The sequence below is a fragment of the Wolffia australiana genome, chromosome 3 (genome assembly GCF_029677425.1).
Source record: "Wolffia australiana isolate 7733 chromosome 3, ASM2967742v1".
Lineage (NCBI taxonomy): Eukaryota > Viridiplantae > Streptophyta > Magnoliopsida > Alismatales > Araceae > Wolffia > Wolffia australiana.
Window position 1 is genome coordinate 21128128 of NC_135837.1, and position 24931 is coordinate 21153058.

Consider the following 24931-nt stretch of genomic DNA (forward strand, 5'->3'; position numbering starts at 1 on the left):
ACTTGACGATCTCCAACATCATCAACTTTTCCATCATCAAAAATCCAAAATGATATGCATCATAAAAATGAATATAAATATGTTAAAACATAAAGAAATTATTATATAATCATATTACACTTATTTGAATTGGCAAACGGTTCATTTCTTGAGGCACTCTTCCAGCTGCATAGTTTTATGTCCTTTAGATGTATCCATGTGGCCCATGGAATGTTAAATCCCCAAATTGACATCTCAAACAGGGCCATCAGATGTTTAAGATGATTTTCTTGCCATTCCCATCTGACAGAGGTGGTGTTGGTGGTCCATAAAAGATAGGGAAGGAGGTGCACCCGAGAGAAACTCGAAGGGTTATTCTCAAATATGTATTCATCAAAACCCTTACACTTTACTTATATCCTCTGACACCCAATAACCTCATACATGTCATCCTTTTGAGAAAATTTCTAGTCTAGCTATTAACTCTATAATTGCAATAATTATTTATTGGCAAAACTAATTTATTAACTACATTCCATACATAAATCAATTAATCATGTATCAGTTTAATCCAATTGATTGGTTGAGTTGCCAACATGTAAGATGCCAAGCTGCATTATGTGTTATACAAGGTACATCTTTGTCATAAAAAATGATTTTATAAACTCTTTCATGGCACCTTTGTACACTGGTCAATGCTCCTAGAATGACCAGTGCATGGTCAACTATCAAAAGCATTGTATCTGAAATTTCATTTACACCGCCCATGGATTTTATCTCATCATATTCCTCGATTCTGTTTCCCCTTGTATCGAAGGAGGATGATATCATATTAACCCCGTAATCATTTATATATATATAGTTCTACAATATTTCATAATATCATTTATAATATCATGATGAAGGAATCATAGACGGCAGTCAAAATTTAACCTTCCACCTACACAAATGTATTTTTTCCTGAAGTCCAAGGACCAGTTAACCATCTGAATATTTTTATGAATCAACTTAGTGAACTCTTTCCATAAAGAGGACCAACTGCATATTCTTAGCCTCTCCAGACAAATGGTTACATAATCAACCATCTTCTCTGTATCAGAAGAAGTAGATAATGCTTATATAACTATATTTTGTCTCGTATTTAATATCATATAAATAAGAAAAAAGAGAATAGATATTGCAAAATAAGTGATCACTAGATTGTGGTATCATCATAGTTCACTAATTAGTGCATATATAATTAAAGTTTATTTTAAACATTGGATATGAATAATATGAATATGATTTATTTCAAATGAGACATATGAGTGTGATGGGGTTTCACGCCATACAACTGCACCGATACAGTATGGAAGCCTTCTGATAATTAGAGCTTGATTAATAACCAGATCTATTTCTAGAGAATTTATTGGACCTAGAGTATACAGAATTTTGAATTTTTATACGTATTAAATTATTCTTTCTATTATCAATATTAAAACATCAAGGGAAAAAAATTCATTGTTACTCTCGAATGCTAGTATTTTTGAAGCATTTGTACTGTATAGTCTATCTAGTATCAATTTCAATGTCTAGGTTGATATTTATTATGATAACAAATCATCTGTAATTCTGCTGCCTTTGTATTGATTACTTCACTCTTCTAAGGCTGTGAGGATGTCCTTGTGTGTGTGAAATTTATCAAATAATCAATATGCTATGCTATTATCTCAAATGTTCTTTATTTATAAAGTTTTAGGGTGAAAGGAAACACATAATTTTCAGACTATCTCCCAATGTAGTTTATAATTTGTTCATCTTCCAAACGATGAAATTTTCATCATACTTATACACACACACAATCAATTTTTTAAACATTATCAGTGTACTAAAGAAAAGTGATTAAAGACCATATGTCTCAAGTGATCTATTTAAATTTTCATTTGGTTACTTAATTATCCTACCTGCTTTTGAGACATTGGTGGTGGCCCATGGCTAACTCTCTTGAAGTTATCAAGGATGAAAGAAGAGGTAATGGAGTATGTTCCTTGACATGGTTTGCCAAAAAGTCAGATGGTGGACATGCAGCAATGATATGAACAAATGAATGTTTCAGACAGCTAGTGGAATCTTTGGAGACATGTGAGTTTTCATAAGCTTCCAATTAGGGACCTGTCACTATCTACTATGTAGAGAATTTTCATGCGTCTGGAAATCTTTTTAATTAGTTTAATGCATATGCACTTAAAAGAGTATAGAAGTTTGAAACTAACATCTTTTTAATTAGTATATTTATGTAATAAAATGTTTATATGGGTTATTTAGATCATTCTATAATAAAACGATAACACAATACATATAAATAGATGATAAATATGCATATTTGCAACATTATTCACATTCATATCAAAGCACATATTATAACAATGAGGACTAAACGACTGATTCTTCTAATCAGAAATTAGGAATAGTTCAGGACATATTTTCTTCTTATCAAAAACTGAATCCCTAATTTATACTATACAGATTAATATTAACTAATATGCTCCACCTAAAGACCATTCAAAAGGAACTTACTTTTCAATCTATTCTCTCTTGTACAAATAAAATAATATTTTTGACTCATAAATCTAAAAATTCATGCTTCCATTCACCTTACGGCTTCCGTTGTCATCATCATCCATCTTGGCTTCCGCAGAATACATCCATCACTTAGTACCATAAAAATGTCAATGGTTTTGCATGGAATCTTTACATACTGCACTCAACAACCAATGAATGGCAAAATAAGATGTTTTATTCTGTATCTTCACTCCTAAATCATGGTTATGATCATCATACAAACTCATGATGGTCATGGTTGTGTAGGTATTGTCTTCTTGCCACATTAATGGGCCAGTAGGGGATTTGAAATGTATAAATGGGCCTAAGTGGAGTGGGCTTCATAGGCCCAATAAGATCTCCCGCCTATTTTACACAGTCGTCGTCCTGCAAGTGTCAGACTGACCGGCGATCGGTCGTGATCGAAGCGGAGGTCACATGATTCTTGAATGCTCTTCACCGGAAATCAGAATTAAGAGATTGAACTCGTTCGATGCCCTCTTCCTCTTCAAATTCCTTCCAAATCCATGAAATTCGCTCGATTTCTTGTCAGGATCACTCGTTGATATGCAGAAATTGAGTGTTTGATTGCTGACAATTGATCGAGATTGAAGGGGCTCGATGAAGCGGCGATCTTTCTGGCTCCGCCGGACGAAGCTCTCGGTGGCCGTTCTGGTGGGGTTCTTTCTTGGGAGTGTTGTGTTCTTCGAGCTTCGTACTCTCGGCATTGGATCGTCGGTGGTCGAAGAGCTGCCTCCTCCGACGCCTGGCGTTCCGAAGATTGCTTTTCTGTTTATCGCGCGGAATCGCCTGCCGCTTGATGATGTCTGGGCCGTCTTCTTCAAGGTTTCCCACAACCCAATTGAAATATTGCATGATCGAATATCTTTTTCTCCGAATTAATCGATGTTCTAATGCTTGCGATAGGGTGACAAGGAGGGTAGATTCTCTGTTTTTGTGCATTCTAGGCCTGGGTTCTCGTTCAATCCGGCCACGACCCGCTCTGCATTTTTCTATGGTCACCAGGTGAATGACAGCGTACAGGTTTGTGCCTCCCATCATGAACGCACTTTTTAATGAAATAGACTTTAGAAGAATAATCAATAATTCTTTGCTCATTTTTTGCATTTTGCGTTAGTTGATTCAGAATGAACCCTCGACCTGTCTCTGAGAAATGATTTTAATTGTCGATTAGTCTCTGTATCAGAAAGCAAAAATCTCCTCAAGTTAAACTCAAGTTTCCCTTCACTGTTTGCCTTCCTCACACAGCGTTTATTTGGTGAGCATTATTTAATTCAACAGTGTCATTATTCATTAAAGGCCTTGACAGACTTAATATTTTTTCAGCCCTCTAGATCTGGGAAAAGTATTACCCTTTTTGTAGACAATAGTCCCAGGTTGTTCCAAGATTTGGGAAACTCATTTCCTGCCAATTCTCTGTAGACTTGTTACAAGTATACAAATATCTTCGAGCAGAATGAAATAGACTGGCAAAAGTTATTTCCTGTGGTATTCTTGCATTAATAGGGTCATGGGATCCCAAGGATCATCTGTTGAAGTGCACCATCCTGCTTATATCTTTTAGCACAGTTGGTAAGCGCTTGAATCTAACATGGTACCAAAGCCATGTTGCAGGTTCAAATCTCAGAAGAAACACTTCAGCTGGTGTTGTGGGGGAGAGTTGAAATTCAGCACCCTTGCTATCAGCTATAACTTTAAACACAGTTAGTAATCACTTGAATCTGAGATCATCCACTACCAAAAAAAGTCGATATCGAAAGACACAGCGCAGCCAATGCTGACCCCATGTATACCTGAAGTTGCTCCACCTACTTGTCCTCTATGGACCTTTCAGTCACTAGCCTAGTGCCCATCAGTTTGGCTACAACTGCCTGGACTGAAACCTCCCTCATCCTCTTGACTGGAACCCCACTCTCCGCAAACACGGAAGAGACATTAACGAGCTACCACAAGGATCAGTGTTCAACATATTACCCTGAATTTGAATGCTTCAATCAAGTCAAACTCTACTTTAGCATCGTGATCTATCTGAAGAAGAAAAATTCACTGTTGCAGGGACCCTCATTGAAGGTGGTGTCTAGGCATGGTACCAGTAGTCTCCCAGATTCTCAAGTTGAGACTCATTAGGGATTGGCCCACTCTAAAAGTGCAGCAATTAGAGTGATTCTCAGGCAGCCGCAGAGGTACAGCCCGAGAGTGGGTACTGGATTTGAGGGGGAGATTCACCGTTTTTTTAGTACAGGAAGCAATTTATCAGATTGGCAGCCAATCTCAAGCGAGCATCAGAAGGACTAAAAAAACCTCATCAAATGTCAGACATGAGAAAGTCGTGCAGAGTTGGCCTCCAGAAATTGTGAGAAAACAAGGAACTAACAGTGGTTTTCGCACTCCAACAGCATCCGGCGCCCAACCAAAAACATCACTGTGGTCAGCCACTCGTTCTTCAAAGGGTGAGATTGAGGGACAGAGTCATCCAGGTCCACGACTCTTTGAAAATCACTAAAGAGCACTCCCTTCTGATCCAGATGCCATAAATAAATAAAACTCCAGATCCCAGTGTCTCAATCTCATTATAGAGCAAATCCAGGAGAAGAGGGCGAAGAAACTATGTAAAAATATGATGGGAGTTCTTTTTCTAGCCATTGGCATATGAAACTGATGCATAACAAACTCCAGAAAGGTAGCAAACTTCGTGTGGCTCTCTTTCAGAAGTCACTTCAAATGTCTCCACAACAAGAAGTTGACAATTTTGTGTTGATCTGTGAACTGCAATCAAGATTTGAACTGGTAATCAAACTGCCAAAATCTCAACCTCCACCGCAGGGTATGGAGCATGCCATCTTTTTGACTGTGGTACAAGGCCCATTTTGATAGTACCTGACATTACCCCCAAGCAATGAAAATAGAGGTTGAGAAATGCACGGAAGAGATGTGCGCCACAACCATATTCCAAGCCTCCAGCAGTCCATATGCCAGTCCAGCCCTCTCAGTAAATAAAAATGATGGGGCTCGCAGTTTTGCTTCTACTACCGTACATTCAACCTTATTACAAATACCAACAGAATCCCAATCCCTGTGGAAGTGGAGCTGCTTGATGGATTACATTGTGCTTACTTTTCTCATTATTGGACCCATGTTTTGACAACCATTTAATCAGAATGAAGGAAGAAGGGCAATGAAGGCAGATTTCACACTCATCAATGATGTTACAATTTTTTTGAGATGCCATTTGGCTGCCTGAAGAATGCACGTGCAACATTTCAGGGCTTCATGAATGACATTTCTGTTTCTACCTTTTGTGCACCGGAAGTTAGAATACTTGGGGTCTTGGATCTCTCGACAAGATTATGATTATGAACATTTGAGCCCCGCCCCAAGATTATGATTATGATCATTCAAGTACCTATTGGAGTATCAGCACACTAGTGTACTGGATCCCTTTAGAACTCCGAAGTTAAGCGTGCTTGGGCGAGAGCAGTACCAGGATGGGTGACCGCCTGGGAAGTCCTCCTTGGTGACCACAGCATGGGCATGTGATCACAGTTCAAAATTTCAAAAAAAAGAAGGTACCTATTGCAGTATAAATATAATATATCAGGTACTCCTCCAAAAAATGATGTGGTATGATTTTGAGATATACTAGAAGTCAGGCGTCAACAACACTGTCACAAATGCTCTATCTTGCCCTACCCTGATAATGTACGACTTTAAAAATTGCCAACATCATTGGGCATCCTCTAGATTAGCAAATAAGTGAAGCAGGATCCTCAGCTCTCCAAGAACAGATGGGCAATCATTGATCAACAGGACATCGAGTCCTGCTGGGCGACGCGACGCACCAGGGAGTCCTTAGGTTCGAGGGCTGCATTATTCTACCAACTCCTTCACCCTGATGTGTCACCTTTTTAATTAGCTACATTATGGGCTAATGGTGGGCCATGCCAGTTTTTTAAAGACAACAAAGGGTTTCCCGAGCGCTCTATTGGAAGCACATGGAGAAGGATATCAATTTTTTTTTTCCGCAGTATGATATCTGCCAATGTTCAACGCGTGGTCTTTGTGGAAGTTTGTGGAAGCAGGACTCCTCCAACCCATCATTGGGGAATTTGAGGAAGGACTTCCCTATTTCCATGTATATCAGTGGTGGTGGACCCTGCCTTAGTAGCTCACTTCAATCCATTGTGTTAACCATCCAACTCCACGACAAGCTCCTTGAAGTCATATGTTGGATGTGCCGACTTATGGTCTTTTAAGAACCTCCCTGTCTTCTCTAGGAATCAATGGCTTCTTTCAAAATACATAGGCTTTTGGTGAAAGAGACTTATACCCCCACTTTCATTCTTATATCGTGAACTGTACAAGGAGATAATTTAAATGCTGAGATAGATAAATGACAAAAAACGACATTTGCTAAATTAGGGACAATTTGGAAGGCTGGTACATTGTCACACTTATTCACAGCCTGTGGGGTGGAAAAGCTCTTCATCGGAGAAATGGTGCTCTGGCATGGGTTTCCTGGGCCCATGGTTTCTTACTGCTACAAAGGTCTTTAGTAAGTGTTTATGGAAACACTTATTTCAATTACAAGGCATAGTCTTCTGTCATAGCATGTCATATGACCCCTAGACCAAAGGCCAGCTGGAGGTCATCAACTACTCTCTAGAACGCTACCTCCACTGTTTTTCTAGGGATCAATAGAACCAGTGGAGCAAGTGGGTGGGATGGGTTGTAAATTTAATACTACGCCTCTTAACAATATCCACACCATTCGGATTGTGAGATATGATAGGAATCCTCCACCCAGTGTTAGTGTATGACATAACCTCTGCACTAGTCCTAGATTTGGACCAGCAACTCCAGCAACAGGACCAAGCCTTCTCTAACTCAAGAATCACCTGGCCATAGCCAACAGGCTTTTTGTTTGATGACAGAGTGTGAATACCCAATCAGTCTGTGGCAGGATGTTTTATTCAAATTTCTAATCGCCTCTTTTTTGACACGTAGAGTGGGATCAAATGTGCAAGTCTTTGCCAAATTGATGCTCAGGGTGTGGGTGTCTCTCAGTTTGCTTCTCAAGTTTCTCAAAATCTGATATTTTTAATGGTGAACATCAAATACTTCGATTCAAGCACTTGACAGTGGGTATTTCTTGCTTTATGTGCATCATATTTTCAACGGTTTCCTTGTGAGCTAGAAAGATTGGTCGCCAAGGCCTCATTCATTTCACGTTTCAGGTTGACTGGGGGCAAGCGAGTATGATCCAAGCTGAGCGTATCCTGCTGAAGAATGCTCTCGAAGATGTGGATAACAAGCGGTTTGTTTTTATCTCTGACAGGTGGGTTTATGGTGTATTTTTTCTGTACGGTTGAGAACGATTTCAGGCAATCAAAATATTACAGTCAACACGTTTTTTTCATAATCAATGTTAAGTTTTTTTTAAAATGTTCTTTTTCATCACGTTTTTATTTTTATTATTTTCAAAGTATAACTTATCATGCATTTTTTTGGATAAAATGAAACATATCTCTGGTTTCGGCTGCGTAATTATATTTTTTTTGTGCTTTGTAAAAGATGTGCTTTTAATGCAATGCAAGCTGATATAACTTCTGCTGTTTTATTTCAGCTGTATACCCTTATATAACTTCAGTTACGTGTATGATTACATAATGTCGTCGCCGAAAAGTTTTGTTGACAGGTGAGTGAAATCATGGAATCACTTCTCTGAGTACTTCTCTAAACATATCTCTCTTAACAAAGTTCTTTTGACTTTCTTTTTTAGAACTAGAGAACCTTAGGATTACGCTTATCGACTATTTAGTTATCATTAGAATGCATTCCTAAGTCTCTCTACCTAGAGTGGTTCCTACATGCATTATTCAATTATAAACGAACCTAATCATCTGTTCATCGGTTTTTGTCCAGTTTTGCCGATACCAAAGAGAGCCGTTATAATCCAAAAATGCATCCAATAATTCCAGTGTTTAATTGGAGGAAAGGATCCCAGGTAAGTTATCTGGGAGTCAGGATTAATCTTCACATTTTTTCACCACCTTGGTATGATGGGGTTTCTAAACTTACCTGTTTTGCAGTGGGTGGTCTTAATTAGGAAGCATGCCAAGCTAGTACTACGTGATGAAACTCTATTTCCAGTGTTTCAGCAGCATTGTCGTGTAAGTTAAATCATTAAATTGTGCACAAGTTCAATCGATGTGTTTTTAAAACTTCAAATTTCATTATTCAGGACGAAAACTTTAAGTTTGATCACTTATTTGTCTTCCGCTTCAGTATCTAATAATTCCTGAATGTTTCAGAGAAAACCGCTTCCTGAGTTTTGGCGGGATCATCCTCTTGTAAGTAATTCTGTAATACGCTGAGCATTTATTCACTGCCCTTGTTTTTGTGAATTAAAAAAGATGCCTAAATTTCTTCCAAATGGATTCTGTTCGATGAGTCATCAATCATCAATCGAACAGCTTACGTTTTGCATTCCCGATGGAAGCCATTTGGGAAAAAAATTGAAAATTATATTTTACTACATTTGGTTCTGCGGCTGACCGATGTATGTAGGTTTTATGTTGTCGGTCATGGTATGAACATAGATAGTTTAAATCGTGTAGTTCTTGAGCCGAGTAATTTTCCATATCATGTTTTCTTTTAAGAATTTCCATATCATGTTTTACCAAAGTTTCGCTCATAAATTGGGGGAAAAGAACAATAGACATCTCTATGTACGCCAGTCCTACTCTGATTCGACGTTTTCTCCCCCCAACTAACGTGAGATCATGGAAAGAAATCTCCCCAATTTATTTTTCATTTCGCTTTCTGTTTCAGGTTCCTGATGCTTCCAAACTTCATAATTGCATACCTGACGAGCATTACGTTCAAACTCTGCTGGCTGTAAGATCGGATTTCTCCTGTGAACTCTTTGTTATCTTATGAGAAAAAATTATGATGAGGATGATGATGATCTTGGTAGTAGTGGTGATGTTGCTGCTGATGATGTTTTTGATAATGATAATGATGATGATTCTGAGGATGTTTAAGATAATTATGCTAAAAAATGATGATAATAGTAAAGATGATGTTGATGATGCTTAAGGTGATAACGATGAGGATCATGTCGAGGATGATGAGGATGATGATGACGATGTTGATGATGATGAATAACGAGATGATTGGTCATGCCCATTATACATCCCTTAAGGATTATGCTAATCGGCATTAACCTGCTTCAATCCAGCAACAAGGGCTCGAGGGAGAGATCACCCGACGGTCCTTGACGCATACCTCATGGGCGGCTCCAGGCCATAGAGGCCAAGAAAGGCACAACTGGCACCCGGTCACATACGAGCTCATGGACGCAACACCCCAGCTCATCAGAACTATGAGGGTAAAATATTTTCTTCTAACTGTTGAATGAACCTTCATTTTCCTTGTTATTTCCTGCTTATTTGTCATTATTGTGCTATATGTTATTTTCATTGTGTAAAAAAAATTTGATCTATTTTGCGTGTGCTAAGAATGTGGACCAGATTTAATACTTTTAAGTTTTAGCTTTTAATTTTTAATTTTCAACTTGTAATTGATAATAAAGTGGCCTATATGTAAATAATCATTTTTTGAAGAAAAAGTAAATTAACCACATAGTGATATGTTTTTTATTTTTATCTTGTTGATGAAATTTGATCTATTTTGCATGCTTAGAAGGTGCTCAATTTCCACTATTTTTTATTTTGAAATATTAAATAGATTACAAAGTGGACAATAAATAAATCATAAATGAATCAGTTTTATTTTTTTAATTTTGAGTGAAAGCTGTTAAATTTCCTCTGCTTAGATAATCGATAAGATCCACTATGTTTCAAATTAATCTAAAAGTGATCTTTCTGTCGTTCATAAAATTTCCGATGAAATTCGATTTTCTTTGCACGCTTAGCTAGTGCGCAACTTTTTTTTATTTTCCAAAAAAGAAATCGAGAATTAAGCAATTTATTTATTCATTCATTTATTTTTAGTCTAATTTGATAGATTTTGAACGCTTAGAAAGTGGGCAATATAACTATTTTTAAAAAAATAAATAGACCATTAGTGATCTATTGATCAATTTTTAGCATGTAATCAGATTTGATCTACTTTGCATGATTAGAACGTGGACAACATCTACTATGAAACTGAGTACAGGAAGGAGTGGTGCACCAGCAAGGGTAAACCGTCTCGTTGCTTCCTTTTTGCCCGGAAGTTCACACGCTCTGCCGCCCTCCGCCTTCTCAAATCTGTAAGTATAGTGCAAGGACACGGACAGGACAGTTTTTTCGTCCCGAGACGAAAAAATCGTCCGATCCAAGGGTTTGGACGAAATTCGGGACAACAATTCGTCCCAAGGACCACCGTACGGGACGGTTTTCATCCCGGGGACCACCGGACAGGACAGTTTTCGTCCCGGGGATGAAAAAACTGTTCATTTGGAGGTCTCGGACGATGGACGGACGAATCTGGAGGTAAAACCGCCGGATTCACATCTGAGGGTTGAGATGTAGCCACATGGCCTAGCTATGACAATTTGCATCATAGTCCCTGTATTTTTACTCGCGTGCAAACTGAGAGCCGCTCAGAAATAATTTTACATTTGACACTTTGCATTCTCTCTTCTCCGTATTCCTCTAAAAAACTTACAAAAATCTGTATTAATATATAAAAAATATAAAATGGGTTTTTTTCGTCTAGGACAAGGGATGAGACGGTTTTTCCCTGGACGGGACGAAAATTCGTCCCAGGACGACTGGACGGGAAGGTTCTTACCGTCCCATCCATCGTCCACGTCCGGGACGATCGAGAACTATATTTGTAAGAAGGCCTGCGCACCTCTGTTAAAACCTGAATAAGTAAAAAAACAACTCCGTCTCTGATTAACTCTTCTCTTCTTCCTTTTCTTTGCTGTCAGGGCGTGCTTGGGTTTAAATGAGCCCATCCAACGACTCACTGACTCCCTCCTGCATGACATCAAGTAATATCCAGCAAGATACGCAATTTTTCAAACTTTCGAGGAGGACGAGGCACTTTACTGTGTATAAAATGAGACGCTGAGGTGGGCTTCTGCAGAGAGAGAATGGTAGAGAGAGAAAGTGTGGTGTTTGGGACGGTAGAGAGAGAGAAAGGGGGAAGGGCAGGGCTTGCCATGATGAAGGAAAGAAAGGTGAGCACACCGTACAAGTCCCTGTTCCTTGGTGCTGTCGCTGTTACCCCCCCTTAATCATTAACACTATCTATCGATTCCCCTTTCTCTCTCTACCTATTCCATCTCTCTGTCTGTGTATCTGCCTCTCTCTCTCTCTCTCTTTATCTCTCTAACCAAACCTGTAGGCTTTCTGTCCGGACCAACTAAAGCTTAAGTTGGATATAAATGCGTCTTCTTGGGTACTATCTCTCTCTCTTTGGGTCTCTCTGTTTATGCATCTCTCTCTTTACCTAGGTCTATCATTTATTTATCCATTTATCTCTCTAGGTCTGTCTATTATTAATCCATCTCTGTGTGCGTATCTATTACTAATCCATCTCTCTTAAATAGTTCTATCTGTTATTTATCCATATCTCTTAGTATTTATTGCTATCTATACTTTATCCATTTTTATATGTTAAGAGGTTTATCTATTATTAATCCATTACTCTACATGTCTGTTTATTCCTACTCTATTTCTCTCTCTGTAGGTCCATCTATTATTTATCTATCTCTCCCTAAGGGTCTATCTATTTATCCAACTCTCTATATAGCTCTATCTATTTATCCATCTTTCTCTATATAGGAATATCTATTATTTATCCATCTCTCTATAGGCCTACCTTTTATCCATCTCTCTCTCCATTAGTCAAGCTATTTAGCATCTCCATAGATGCACCTATTTATCCATTTTCTCTCTCCATATGTCTAGCCGTTATTTATCCATCTCTCCCTAAATACAGGTTTATCTGTTTACCCACCTCCCTCCCTGTATCTTCATCTATATATCTCTCTTCTACTCGGATATCTTTCTCTCTTCTATTTGACACCATCTCTCACTGAATATATTTTTAGAACAAACAATAAATCAAGGAAATGCTGGAGCAGTTCGACACATTATTCAAGGAATATTAAACGAAGCTGAGAATCTCTGTTGAAGACGACGATGATATTATCGTTTATCACTCGAAGAGAGATGACAGCTCTCTCGATCTCTGAGCTCTGCGCGGAGGAGAAAGAGCAGAGGGCGAAGCTATACGTAAGAAAGAGAAACTCTTGGGAAGTGGGAAATAATAAGAACGAACGAAAGATCCAAACCCAAGCTAGAAAGGAAAAGAGTCTCAAGGAAGAATTTAGTACTCTCCGAGATCGAGATAGAGACGAAGACAGATGTATTCCACGCACACCAGATGCTTGTCTACACTCTAAATCTCGATCTCTATCTCTTCATCTGTGGGTATCTCCATCTCTATCTCTATCTCTCTCTCTACATCATCTTTAGCTCAATCGTTCAGAGAAACACAGTTTTGTCTTGACTCCGTGGACGACAGCTCCTCCCACGCCTGGTTTCTCGCTCTAGACGCATGGAATGAATCCCAACCCGTTAAACGGAGATTATTTTATTCTATCTTCCTTGAAAGTTAGGGACTTTGTCAGAGCCCACGACTGAAGACCAAGACCACGATTTCGGAAAGCGAAGCGAGCAGAGGTATAAGAACAGTGAACGGAAGGTAAGAGAGAGAGAGGAGAGATGTTCTTGTTTGCGCTAGGCGCCTTCGTGATGCAAAGCGCTGCGGGGCTGTGGAAATGGCGAGACGAGAGTGAAGAAAGAGAGAAAGGAATAGAAGACAAACTCTCTCGTGCCAGCGAATGCAGACAGGTTTAGAAGGAAGAAGAAAGCGAAATTCTTCCGCTATGGCCTTTAGCGGCGGTACGGCGTCGCCGCCCATACTTGTTTTCTTTTTTGCGTTTCTTCTCGTCGCCGCTGCCGCCGCGGAGTTATCGCCGGTAGCCGTAAACTCCACTATCCCGGTCGGCGTGGAGCTATCTAACATGAGGAGGATCAGAGCTCGTCTTAAGAGGCTTAATAAACCGCCGGTGAAGACAATTAAGGTTCTTTCTCAGACTGAAATCTCTTGTTTTTCCGAGGTTTTGATGATCTGGGTCCTTGTTTCTTCTCCCGGTTTTGATTTTTCGGCGGATCGCAGAGTCCGGAGGGCGATCTTATCGACTGCGTTCCTTCTTATCTCCAGCCGGCGTTTGATCATCCCATGCTTAAAGGGCAGAGACCGTTGGTAAAGCTTTGTCATTTATTCATCTATCGACCCGTCTCTCGTTTAACCAATGTATCTATCTATTTAGCTATTTTGACTCCACATCAATAGATACAAAGATTGTTCTTTTGAGATAATCTATGAATTTATCCATCTAACTATAGACCCGTCTGTTATTTAACCAATGTATCTATTTATTTATCTATTTTGACTCCACATCAATAGATACAAAGATCGTTCTTTTGAGACAATCTATGAATTTATCCATCTAACTATCGACCCGTCTCTCATTTAACCAATGTATCTTGCTATTTATATATTTTCACTCCACATCAATAGGTACAAAGATCGTTCTTTTGAGATAATCTATGAATTTATCCATCTAACTATCGACCCGTCTCTCATCTAACCAATGTATCTATCTATTTAACTATTCTGACTCCACATCTATGGATACTCGTATATCTTTTATCCATCAATCTATCCGTCTCTAAATGAATAAACCTATCTTTCTAGCTATTGATCTGGCTATCAATGTAACTAAGTATCTTGTAATCCAAGTTCAGAGATAACAGAGGACTTTCAGGGGCTGCCGGAGAGGCCGAATGGTCTTCCGCCGCCGAACTTGAACGCGACGGAGATACTACAATGGTGGGTTATTGGCGGGGAGTCTTGCCCAGAGAACACAGTTCCGGTGAGGAGGACGACGACCGCGGACGTTCTGCGAGCCAGCTCGGTGAAGAGATTCGCGAAGAAGCCGGCGATGACTTTCCAGCAAGACTCTTCTAGCGGCGGCCATGAGGTCAGGAAAAACCAGCGCACTAATCTTCTTTGATACTTAATAGCCGATCTCGAACGGGAAGAATGAATGGGTGAGATGTAATAGTGAGAGGAAATGCCGGTGGTCGCATGCAGCATGCCGTTGGATACGTGATGGGGGGGACGTACTACGGGGTGAAGGCCAGCATGAACGTGTGGTCTCCCGGGATTGCCAGCCCCTCTGAGTTTAGCCTGTCTCAGGTGTGGGTTATCGCCGGCTCCTTCGGCCATGATCTCAACTCCATCGAAGCGGGGTGGCAGGTGACTCTCTCTCTCTCTCTCTCTCTCTCTCTCTCTCTCTCTCTCTCTCTCTCTCTCTGTCTGGCTGTCTGTCTGTCTCTCTCTCTCTCTCGCTCTCTCTGTCTGTCTCTCTCTCTCTCTCTCTCGCTCTCTCTGTCTGTCTGTCTCTCTCTCTCGCTCTCTCTGTCTGTCTGTCTCTCTCTCTCTCTCGCTCTCTCTGTCTGTCTGTCTCTCTCTCTCTCTCGCTCTCTCTGTCTCTCTCTCTCTCTCTCTCTCTCTTTCTTTCTCTCTCTATCGCTCTCTCTCTATCTTACTCTTTCTCTCTCACTCTATTCTCTCTCTATACATTTATCTATATATCTCTCTCAGACTCTCTCTATCTATATTTCCCTCTGGCTCTCTCTCTGTATATGTCTATATTTATCTCAGAATCTATATTTCTCTATATGTCTCTCTCTATCTACATTTCTCTTTCTATCTATCTATATTTCCGACTCTCTGACTCTCTCTATCTATCTATATTTCTGACTCTCTGACTCTATCTATCTATATTTCTGACTCTCTGACTCTCTCTCTCTATCTATATTTACATTTGACTCTCTGACTCTCTATCTTAATTTCTCTCTGACTCTCTCTCTATGTGTTTATTTATTTATATATCTATCTGTCTACCTGTCGATGTATGTATCTATATATCTCTCTGACTCTTTCTCACTCTCGCGCACTCTCTCTACTTATATCTCTGCGAGTCTCTCTCTGTGACTTTCCTTCACACAATCTATATATTTATCTGACTCCCTCTCTCTGTTTGTGTATCTATCTCAAACACTACGTCTACCCATATACATCTTTGCATCCCAATATATCTTTATTTATTCTGTAGCTCAATCTTTTTTATCGAAACGACCTATGTATCTATGTCGCTATCAATGAAATTCATCGGTTTAGGCCCAGACTCGTCCGTACAGCCAGTTACCCATTAACCTGTAATCTTTCTACTTGTATGAACCTCAGACTCTCTAATCTCTCTGTTGTCTGCATTACCATTGGCTTCATAGCTCCATCTTTTCTCTCTATCACCTTCTACCTTTTATCTCCTATCCGTCCATCTGCAGCTTTATCTCGAACTCAAAATTATTACATCTAATCATCTAATTCAATTCTCTCTCTTCCAGTACTTTACTGTGAATCACTAATTCTCCCTTTCTTTCTCCCTCCACCGCTGTAGTATTCCATGAACTGAGGCTATTGACTCCTGTTTTAGTCTTTCTCAGTGTATCTACACTAACATGTTTTTCTGAATTTAGAATATTTAAGATTAGCCCGGGTCACATCATCATTGCCTCTATAACAGTGTCTTTTTACTCTCTAGTTTTTTCTGAGCGTTATTCCTGAAATTCAGGTCAGCCCGGAGCTGTACGGCGATAGCCATCCGAGATTCTTCACATACTGGACGGTGAGACTGTAGATTCCGCTATTCAGATTATTTCACAATTAGCAGATATCGCATTAAGTCCGATTCCTAATTTATCTGTTTGCAACGTTGATGGCTTCATTGTGTAGACTGATGCTTATCAGGCTACCGGCTGCTACAATCTTCTTTGCTCTGGGTTCGTCCAGACCAACAACAAGATCGCCATCGGCGCTGCTATCTCCCCCGTGTCCACATTTAACGGTGGCCAATTCGACATCACCCTCCTCATTTGGAAGGTACAACCCGGCCATCTCTCTCTCTCTCTCTCTCTCTCTCTCTCTCTCTCTCTCTCTCTCTCTCTCTATATATATATATATATATATATATATATATATATATATATATATATATATATATATATATTTCTGTCTTGATCTATCTCTCTCTGTGTGCCTTTCTCACTCTCCCATTATCCATTTCTCTCTCGCTCGCTCGCCATCACTCTCTTCTGTTCTCTCTACACGCCCTGTCTCTGTCTCTGCCTCTCACGTGCTCTATCTCTCCATCTTTTCTCTCAATCACGCTCTCTCTCTCACTCACTCTCTTCATCTATCTCTCTCTCTCACTCTCCCTCTCTCTTCTTTTCTCCCTCGCACGCCGTCTCTCACGCGCTCTCTCTATCTTCTTTTCTCTCAATCACGCGCTCTCTCTCTCTCTTTCTGTTTTCTCTCTCACACTCTCTCTCTGTCTGTCTCTCACGCGCTCTCTCTCACGCTCTCTCTCACGCTCTCTCTGTCTCTGTGTCTCACGCGCGCTCTCTCTCTTATGTTCTCTTTCTCGCGTGCTCTCTCTCTCTCTCTCTTACTCGTTCCATATTCGCTCTGTCAAACGGAGTAAATGATCTCAGGGTCACTTCTACTTATAATATTTGTCTTCTTCCTTTGCCTCGTTCCCCTGGTCCCTCTCTCTCATTCTATTTTCATTCCATCGATTAGGGTAAACGAGCCCGAGGCTCGTGTGCTTTAACTCTACAAGTCTTTTTAATTTTCCTCATTACCCTGGTCTCTTTCACTATGTTTCTCTGTCTATCCATTTGTCTAAGTATGGCTTCTCATATTAGCTTACGTCTGTTTCCCTCTTTTCCATCTTCTCACCAATTTCTCTCTCATTTTCTAAAAAATCTCATGGCCAATCATCACTCATCAGACATGATTACACCCTCACATGCACAAACTTTGGGTGGTACAACTGGTGTTATCAAATTAGTTATGTCTTTCCTTTTACGTGGCGTTCCAAGTCTGGACTTCGAGGGAGATCTCCGAAATTTCGTGGGTGGGTTCAGAGATCGAAGAAGATTGAATGAGTAACTGACTCTGAGAACTTTCCTCTGGAAAGAAAGATCTATCCTGGCCAGCAAGAGAGTACGACGGATGCATTTACTCTCATCTTACATACGTTGCTTTTGGTTTATGTGGAGCCCCTTTGTCTGCCTTTGTTCGGCAAACCTCCAGCCAGCTCCCAAGCACTCCCTACTAGCTGCACCAAGCGACAAGTTGGAGTTGCTTCTCCATATTAATGTCTTGTTTCGTCTCTCTCCTATCAACTTTTAACCTATTTTCGATCTAAGAGCTGATTGCTCACGTCTTCTCAACTATTTTTTTTGTGGTTCGATTCTCTGTCTCGGACAGTAACTACGTTTTGAATATTCTATGCATTTGTTTTTTCCCCCTGCTTTTCTCAAACAGTGTTTGTTACGTCCTGTTTTCTAACCCTATCAGGCGTCCGATTCCTCTCCTTTCGCTCATTTTTAGCCCAGTTCAATGCCTCGCCACGTGTTTCACTATTCTCTTCTCCCTGAAATGTCTATATCCGATAACTATTTCTCCTATTTTCTGACTTATAATCATTCTACTAGTGAATCTTTTTAACCCTGTTTGGACATCTTAGAAGTTATTTTACCTGTCTCTATGTCATTATCGTAGTCCAATAATACTTTCTTTCTCCATCTCTTTGGTTCCCCAGCACATTGTCAATGTATCTTTGGATTGTTTAACAATCACTTTGTGTCATCCCCGTTTCCATCTTCTTCGTCCCTCTACGTATCTGCATCAAGCATCCTTTCATACTCCAACTACACATTCCCAGGGCAGGTTTCCATCTTCTTCCCCCTTGTCCTCTTCTCTTCTTCACGCTTGCTCTATCTGGCTATTTAAAACAGGCTCGCACTTTTATATTACCCAGCTTTGAAATTTATCGATCTCTTTGTCTCTCTCTCTCTCTCTCTCATCGTCTATCAGTCTATCTATTAATCTATCTTTATCTCTTATTTGCCAAGTTACCTATATATCTCCCCATCTATATCTATCTATCTTTATATCTCTCTCTATCCCTATTTAATTATCTACCGACATATTTCTCTTTATAGTTTTCTCTTGCATTGTCTATCTATATATCCATTTCTCCCCCTCTGTCTTTATTTATATTTTTATCTATACATCTCTATCTAGCTCTATATCTCACGATCTATCTCTCTATTTCTCCCTCTCTATACATCTCTATTTATCCATCTATCCGTATAACTCTATATATCTCTTTCTTTCTTTAGTATCTATATATGCATCACCCTCTCGCTCGCTATAACTCCCTATTTATCCATCTACCCATACATCTCTCTATCTCTATCTATCTCAATCTATCTCACTACCTATCTATGTATCTATATATCTATGGTTCTATATCTTTTGTTGGAACCTAGCTCTCTCACTTCAGCAACTCACACAGAGAAGGGAAGGACAGGCACTCACTCTCTTGATCTCACACAGAGAAAAAAGAAGAAAGTACACTTTGAGAGAGGAAGAAACCTTGATGCACACAGCATACATCAACAATGGAAGACATACATATTTATCCACCTACCCATACATCTCTCTATCTCTATATATCTCACTACCTATCTATGGATCCATATATCTATGGTTCTATATCTTTACTTATCTGTTCACCGGTTCGAATGGGCAGGATCCAAAACACGGCAACTGGTGGCTGGAGCTCGGGCCTGGTCTACTGGTAGGTTACTGGCCGTCGTTCTTGTTCAGTCACCTGGCGTCGCACGCTAGCATGGTGCAATTCGGGGGAGAAGTCGTCAACACTCGCCTCGGCGGCGCCCACACGGCCACGCAAATGGGCAGCGGCCACTTCTCCAGCTTAGGATTCCGGCGTGCAGCCTACTTCCGAAACCTACAACTGGTAGATGCAGATAATAGCCTCGTTGTTCCCTCTAATCTCCATCTCCTCGCAGACCGCCCTCTCTGTTATGGCATTATTGGCGGCGTCAACTCCGCTTGGGGCAAGTTCTTCTTCTACGGCGGCCCAGGAAGGAATCCCCGTTGTCCCTAATAGCATCCTTGTCACCTGCATATCTTTCTAGTAGACGATTCTGATTTTTTTTTTCAGGTTGTGTCATGGCCGAGGAGACCTAATCAGTAGTTGCACATTTTTAGGATGGAAAGAACGTGAGAGTTCATAATTTTGACATTTTTCAGGTTGTGTCATGGTCGAGGAGACCTAATCAATAGTTGCACATATTTAGTAGTTGCACATATTTAGGAGGGATAGAACGTGAGAGGGATGAGTCGACCTAATAAAATAAGAGAGAATTCTTCTTTTTCTTTAGTGATAACTACTGGTCTGATCTCAAATTAAAATGTCAAAATATTATGTCCATAGAGTCATTCAGCTCTATGCCTCATGATCTACATGTAATTGAGGGAAAGAACGTGAGAGCTCATTATTTTGGCATTTTTCAGGTTGTGTCATGGTCGAGGAGACCTAATCAAAAGTTGCACATATTAGTAGTTGCACATATTTAGGAGGGAAAGAACGTGAGAGGGATAAGTAGACCTAATCAGTAGTCTATCTCAATGGATCCGCGGGTTAATAAAATAAGATAGAATTCATCTTTTTCTTTAGTGATAACTACTGGTCTGAACTCAAACTAAAATGTCAAATTTATGTCCGTAGAGTCATTTAGGTGTATGCTTCATGATCTACATGAAAGACCCACCTATTCCTCTATATCGACTCTAATATCACCACGTGTAACGACATGATAAAAATGTAATGGTGCATTTAAAGGGACATTAATGGTGACATTCCTGCTTCTACCACACGTCCCCACTTTTCTTTCGCATTTTTATGGTTTTAACCAGATACTCTTTAGCACATCATGTGTATGATGCTTCCTGTTGGAATTATCATGATTTTAATCACTAGATATTTTTCACCGCCATATGCATCTTGTGAATTAAAAAGCATAAGAGTTTTAAACCATGATTGTGCACTATATCATCGCGAACTGAGATGTTGTAATGACACCTTTCTGGAATGACCACAGTAGCCAATCACTGGTTATAGCTATAAATGGGCTGCAACAAATGATTCATCTCGTTCAAGATAAATCAGATTGCAACACTTGGCATGCTGGCATTACCTCATAATAAGTCGCATTAAAATTTAAAAAACCATTAAAGTAGATGATGAAAAACATAGTTCAACTTAAAAATAAATTGATTTAGAAAAGTGATCTCAGATAATTCCATATAATCGGAAATCCATCCAGCTGAATATTATTATAGAAATATATTCAATCATGTAACCTAGATAAGGCACACACATGATCATTTTACTGCAAACACGTGTACGATTCACGAGATTAAGGAATTAACTAATATGTTATTGCGACATCCACTAGTTCCCAACTTATATAGAGTAAACTCATTCCACTAATGCATTATGTAATCTTTCTGTAGAGACTTATGTACTTCACCATAACATATTTCTTTAGTAAATAAATCCAAGCCCGATTGGTATCAAACCAATTCTAATCCAAGGATATGGTCAGTAATATTTTTCAGAGAGTAGTTAGCGTGCCCTCTCTAGATGTTTCCACACCAGAAAACATGATTTTAGTAAATGTTGAGGATAGTTTCCGATGACAGCATTGTCCAAACATTCCCATTGGTAGATATTTTTTTTATGGGCTTTGTGCTGACATACTAAAGAATCTTCCTTTCATATATTATGCAATAGTTTTAAAATCTTTAATGTAAAAAATAAGACTACTTTTGATGACCTTAAAAAATGTTAACCATCAAATTTCATAATGTGATGATCATAAAATCTGATACATATAATTGAAATATTTTGCACTTAATAGTTCATTTTGAAAGTCATCTTGAGAGCTTTGCAAAAGTATTAATTATCGATGTTACAGTTGATTTGTATTTTTGTTTAAAATTTTTACATTTCAACATCATTTTTTACCTTGTAAAATTACACCATGCTTAGTAATTTATTTTAACATTTAGTTTAAGCTTGAACCCAGGTCATCAACTCAAATGTGAGGTAATATGACTCCCACACCACTTTAAAAATTACATCATTTTTTAACATTTACTTAGAGAGATGGTGTGTATATATATTGTTTATTTTTCTTCATATCAAATAATGAATAGTAAAATATTGTGGAAAAAGAGTGTATTTAACCATGATCTACAAGTCTCTTAAACCAGTTCAAACAAGCTTTGCTTGAATACAAAAGTAAGTCCATGAAGGTGAGTGTGGAAAAAATAAGATTGCTTGGCCCTTTAGTAAGAATAAATAGACTCTAACGAGATGCAATGAAATCCTAGGTCCATGATGCAATGAAATAAAGAGCAAATTGTTCTTCTATTATTTTGTAATGCATCAGTCCTAACTTAAATGACCAGTTTGGGTTTGACAGTTGTCCGTTCCCTAAGTCACACTAGGAGTGTCCCCTGTATAGTGAATGTACGTCCGATATCTGATATCCGGTATCGGAGATTCGATATCCAGAAAAAATTGGAACGGTGTCTGATATCAGGTATCGAATGGATTGTTTCTGGAATGTGTATACAGAAATCGGGACATATATCGAGTGGGTAAGGACGAGGCAAATTTCAGATACCGGGTATCGGGTTTCGATATCCGGATATCTGAATCGGTATTCAGATATCGATATCTGGTATCAAAAGAAAAAATCATTAATAATCATGACTTCAGATGATTTTTGTTAACAACGCGAAGTATTTTTACTATATTATTACCTCTTTCAATATATACACCATAAATTTTTGTTTTCTTCCATACGGGATAATAGGATTCAGAGTTTAATATTAAACTCCGAATCCAATTATCCCATATGGAAGAAAACCAAAATTCTGAGCTGTATATATTTAACGAGATTCTAAACTATTCAGAAACCTCTCTGGTTACCTGCTGGCCCACATATTTCCGCTCTAAATCGTTGCACGATGATAGTTATATGACAAAAAAAATTACAACCATTATATGTTGGATATTGAAATCTGATATTAAACCGTGATATCTGATGTCATCATCCTTCTCGATAGACGGAGGCGGATGAGGACATCGAGATGGATCACAATGTCGGATATCGGTATTGTAGCAACTAATATCAGATATCATAATCCGATATCCGGATATCAGAAAAAATGAATACCGGAAATTTGATTTCCTGTATCTGGTAAAGCATCCATCTTGATACCGTAATCCGATGCCGGTTTTGGGACGGGCGAACACTGCCCCCATATGAGCAACTACACTTACACAAGAACTAATGATAACTTGGAATGTGTGGTGTAGAACTAATGTAGTTGTAATCCATACCATTTGGAATGTGTGGTGTAGCTTGCCACCTCGTGCGGTAGCTACTCAACCTATCAATTAGGTTAAATCAGTATATGATGAATTAGTCTATACATTGCATGTGTTTAACAAGGAACAAATTAAATAAAGAGTAATCTGGGTTTATAAGGTATTAGCCATACAAGTACAGGGGCCTAGAGTGTACATATAGGGTTACCTAGATGTTGAAAGATATACATATGATGTAAAGGGTTTTAGAAAAAATATTGTTTAATAGTAAAAAAAAAAGTCCAATTTTCTAGTTGGCATGGTGAGGGAATATTTACAGTTCTCCTCCTGCATTATTGGAGAAGATGGCGCGGAGATTCAACTTACATAGGATTGCATGAATATGTCTAGAGGCTGCAAATATGTAGCTTGAATATAATCGTTTGAGGAATCGTTTCTCTGGATTCAGATCGATGAAAATTAATCAATGTATTTGGTTTCATTTTAGAATATTTGTATTTGGTTTAGCTTATTTCTTAAGCCTGAATAATATTCAAGATGTCAGCAATAACATACACCCCAATAGGATCATAATGAACCTAGATTTGTTTCAATGGTGAACGACCAAACACAATCAGATAGCCCTTATGACAGTAGTCAGTACCTTTTATTAAAATAGTTTTAGTCTCATCTCATAAGCTCATCCATCTCTAATCCTCCTTAACGTGAATTAACATCAAGAGGTAGATTGGAAACTTATGCCCTGAAGGAAGGGGAATCGGCATATTAAATCTAAATGGAAGTAGCATTTTTTATTTCCAAATGTTGTTAAAGAAAAAAATAAAAGTGGTAAAATTATTAACTATGAGACTGTTTTGTTGAAACTCACAAGGAAAATATCAAATACACAAAATATTTCTCACTGAAATTACCTCTCAAGCCTACTCCAGATACTAAAAATAAAGAAGTGTATAACATAAAGGATATCCATATTTCGGAGTACTTATGATACTAATTTAATTAGTTTCTTGATACATTGATGTAAATATCAAATAACGAAAGAAACCAGATGCTGGACTATCTATTTTTTTATAAAATGAAATTTGAAATATATTATATGTTCATTGTAGGCCAATTCCAAAATAATCTCAAGGATACTCTGAGGTGGAAATGTTAGGACTGCTGGCATTTTGATGACAGAACAAAGACCTACTTAGCAAGGACAGTGGAGGCTCTTATTGCAAACTCTTAATTACAATAGGATAAAGGATATGGAGCACCAATGAACCCCTTAAAGATCTATCTCCAAGAGATCATGTCTTGGAAGATGCCAATGCCAAAGGAATAATTAAAGACTGTGTGGGGGCAAATGCATGTCAGTGTGAAATTGACTCCACGAACTAAAAAACGTATTTAATTTATTGGAGCCTCTGCATCCCTATGCCCTTATCTTTGTTAATGTGCTTTGACGTGTTGGCCCAGTGTGTAGTTTGGGGAAGCACAATGTTGAAGGCATGAGAACGAACTCATGGATTAACTTTTTCACATTTTAATCAAATAACCTTGGAGGCAAGTTTGGTGAACTACTAGGCACAGCAAAAAGCCTACGCAAAAGTATCAAAATGCATACTGGTACAAATGGAATGACGGCATTATTTATTTATAATACGATTCTACTCTAAAAAGAGTCATCAATATTTAAAGAAGTACTCTAAATTATAATACACATTAAAATGAACTATTATGGGATCATCAAAATAACTTGATCCAAAAGTAGTTACAATAGTCATTATTCAGTTCCAATAAATTACTTATTTAATTTTATTGCTTTGAAAATCAATGCTTCATATATATGATTGATTGCCTACCACACAAATACTTTATTTCGCATTTCCTACATTTCTCATCATATGAGATCTTTGGTTGTCACTTTCT

At 38.8% G+C, this 24931-nt stretch overlaps 2 protein-coding genes across 5 annotated transcripts; both read left to right on the plus strand.

Annotated features, from left to right (window-relative positions):
* Positions 1–2945: 2945 nt before the first annotated feature.
* LOC144701279 (Core-2/I-branching beta-1,6-N-acetylglucosaminyltransferase family protein) lies at positions 2946–12000 on the plus strand. Its single transcript, XM_078573054.1, has 11 exons — positions 2946–3405; positions 3487–3603; positions 7815–7915; positions 8204–8275; positions 8503–8584; positions 8670–8750; positions 8892–8930; positions 9412–9477; positions 9821–9970; positions 10727–10855; positions 11522–12000. The coding sequence occupies exons 1-11, from the start codon at positions 3181–3183 to the stop codon at positions 11540–11542; spliced, it is 1083 nt and encodes a 360-aa protein (XP_078429180.1). The 5' UTR covers positions 2946–3180; the 3' UTR covers positions 11543–12000.
* A 1270-nt stretch (positions 12001–13270) lies between these two features.
* Positions 13271–19773, plus strand: LOC144701277 (protein neprosin-like). Of its 4 annotated transcripts, none has more exons than XM_078573052.1 (7): positions 13271–13687; positions 13783–13869; positions 14435–14650; positions 14764–14928; positions 16310–16363; positions 16471–16617; positions 17619–19317. In XM_078573052.1, the coding sequence occupies exons 1-7, from the start codon at positions 13445–13447 to the stop codon at positions 17682–17684; spliced, it is 978 nt and encodes a 325-aa protein (XP_078429178.1). In that variant the 5' UTR covers positions 13271–13444; the 3' UTR covers positions 17685–19317. The 4 variants fall into 4 exon arrangements, with proteins under 4 accessions (XP_078429178.1, XP_078429177.1, XP_078429179.1 ...); XM_078573051.1 differs by lacking the exon at positions 17619–19317 and adding an exon at positions 19340–19773 and having other exon boundaries at positions 13274–13687; positions 16486–16617; XM_078573053.1 differs by having other exon boundaries at positions 13275–13687; positions 17528–17657.
* The last annotated feature ends 5158 nt before the right edge of the window (positions 19774–24931 follow it).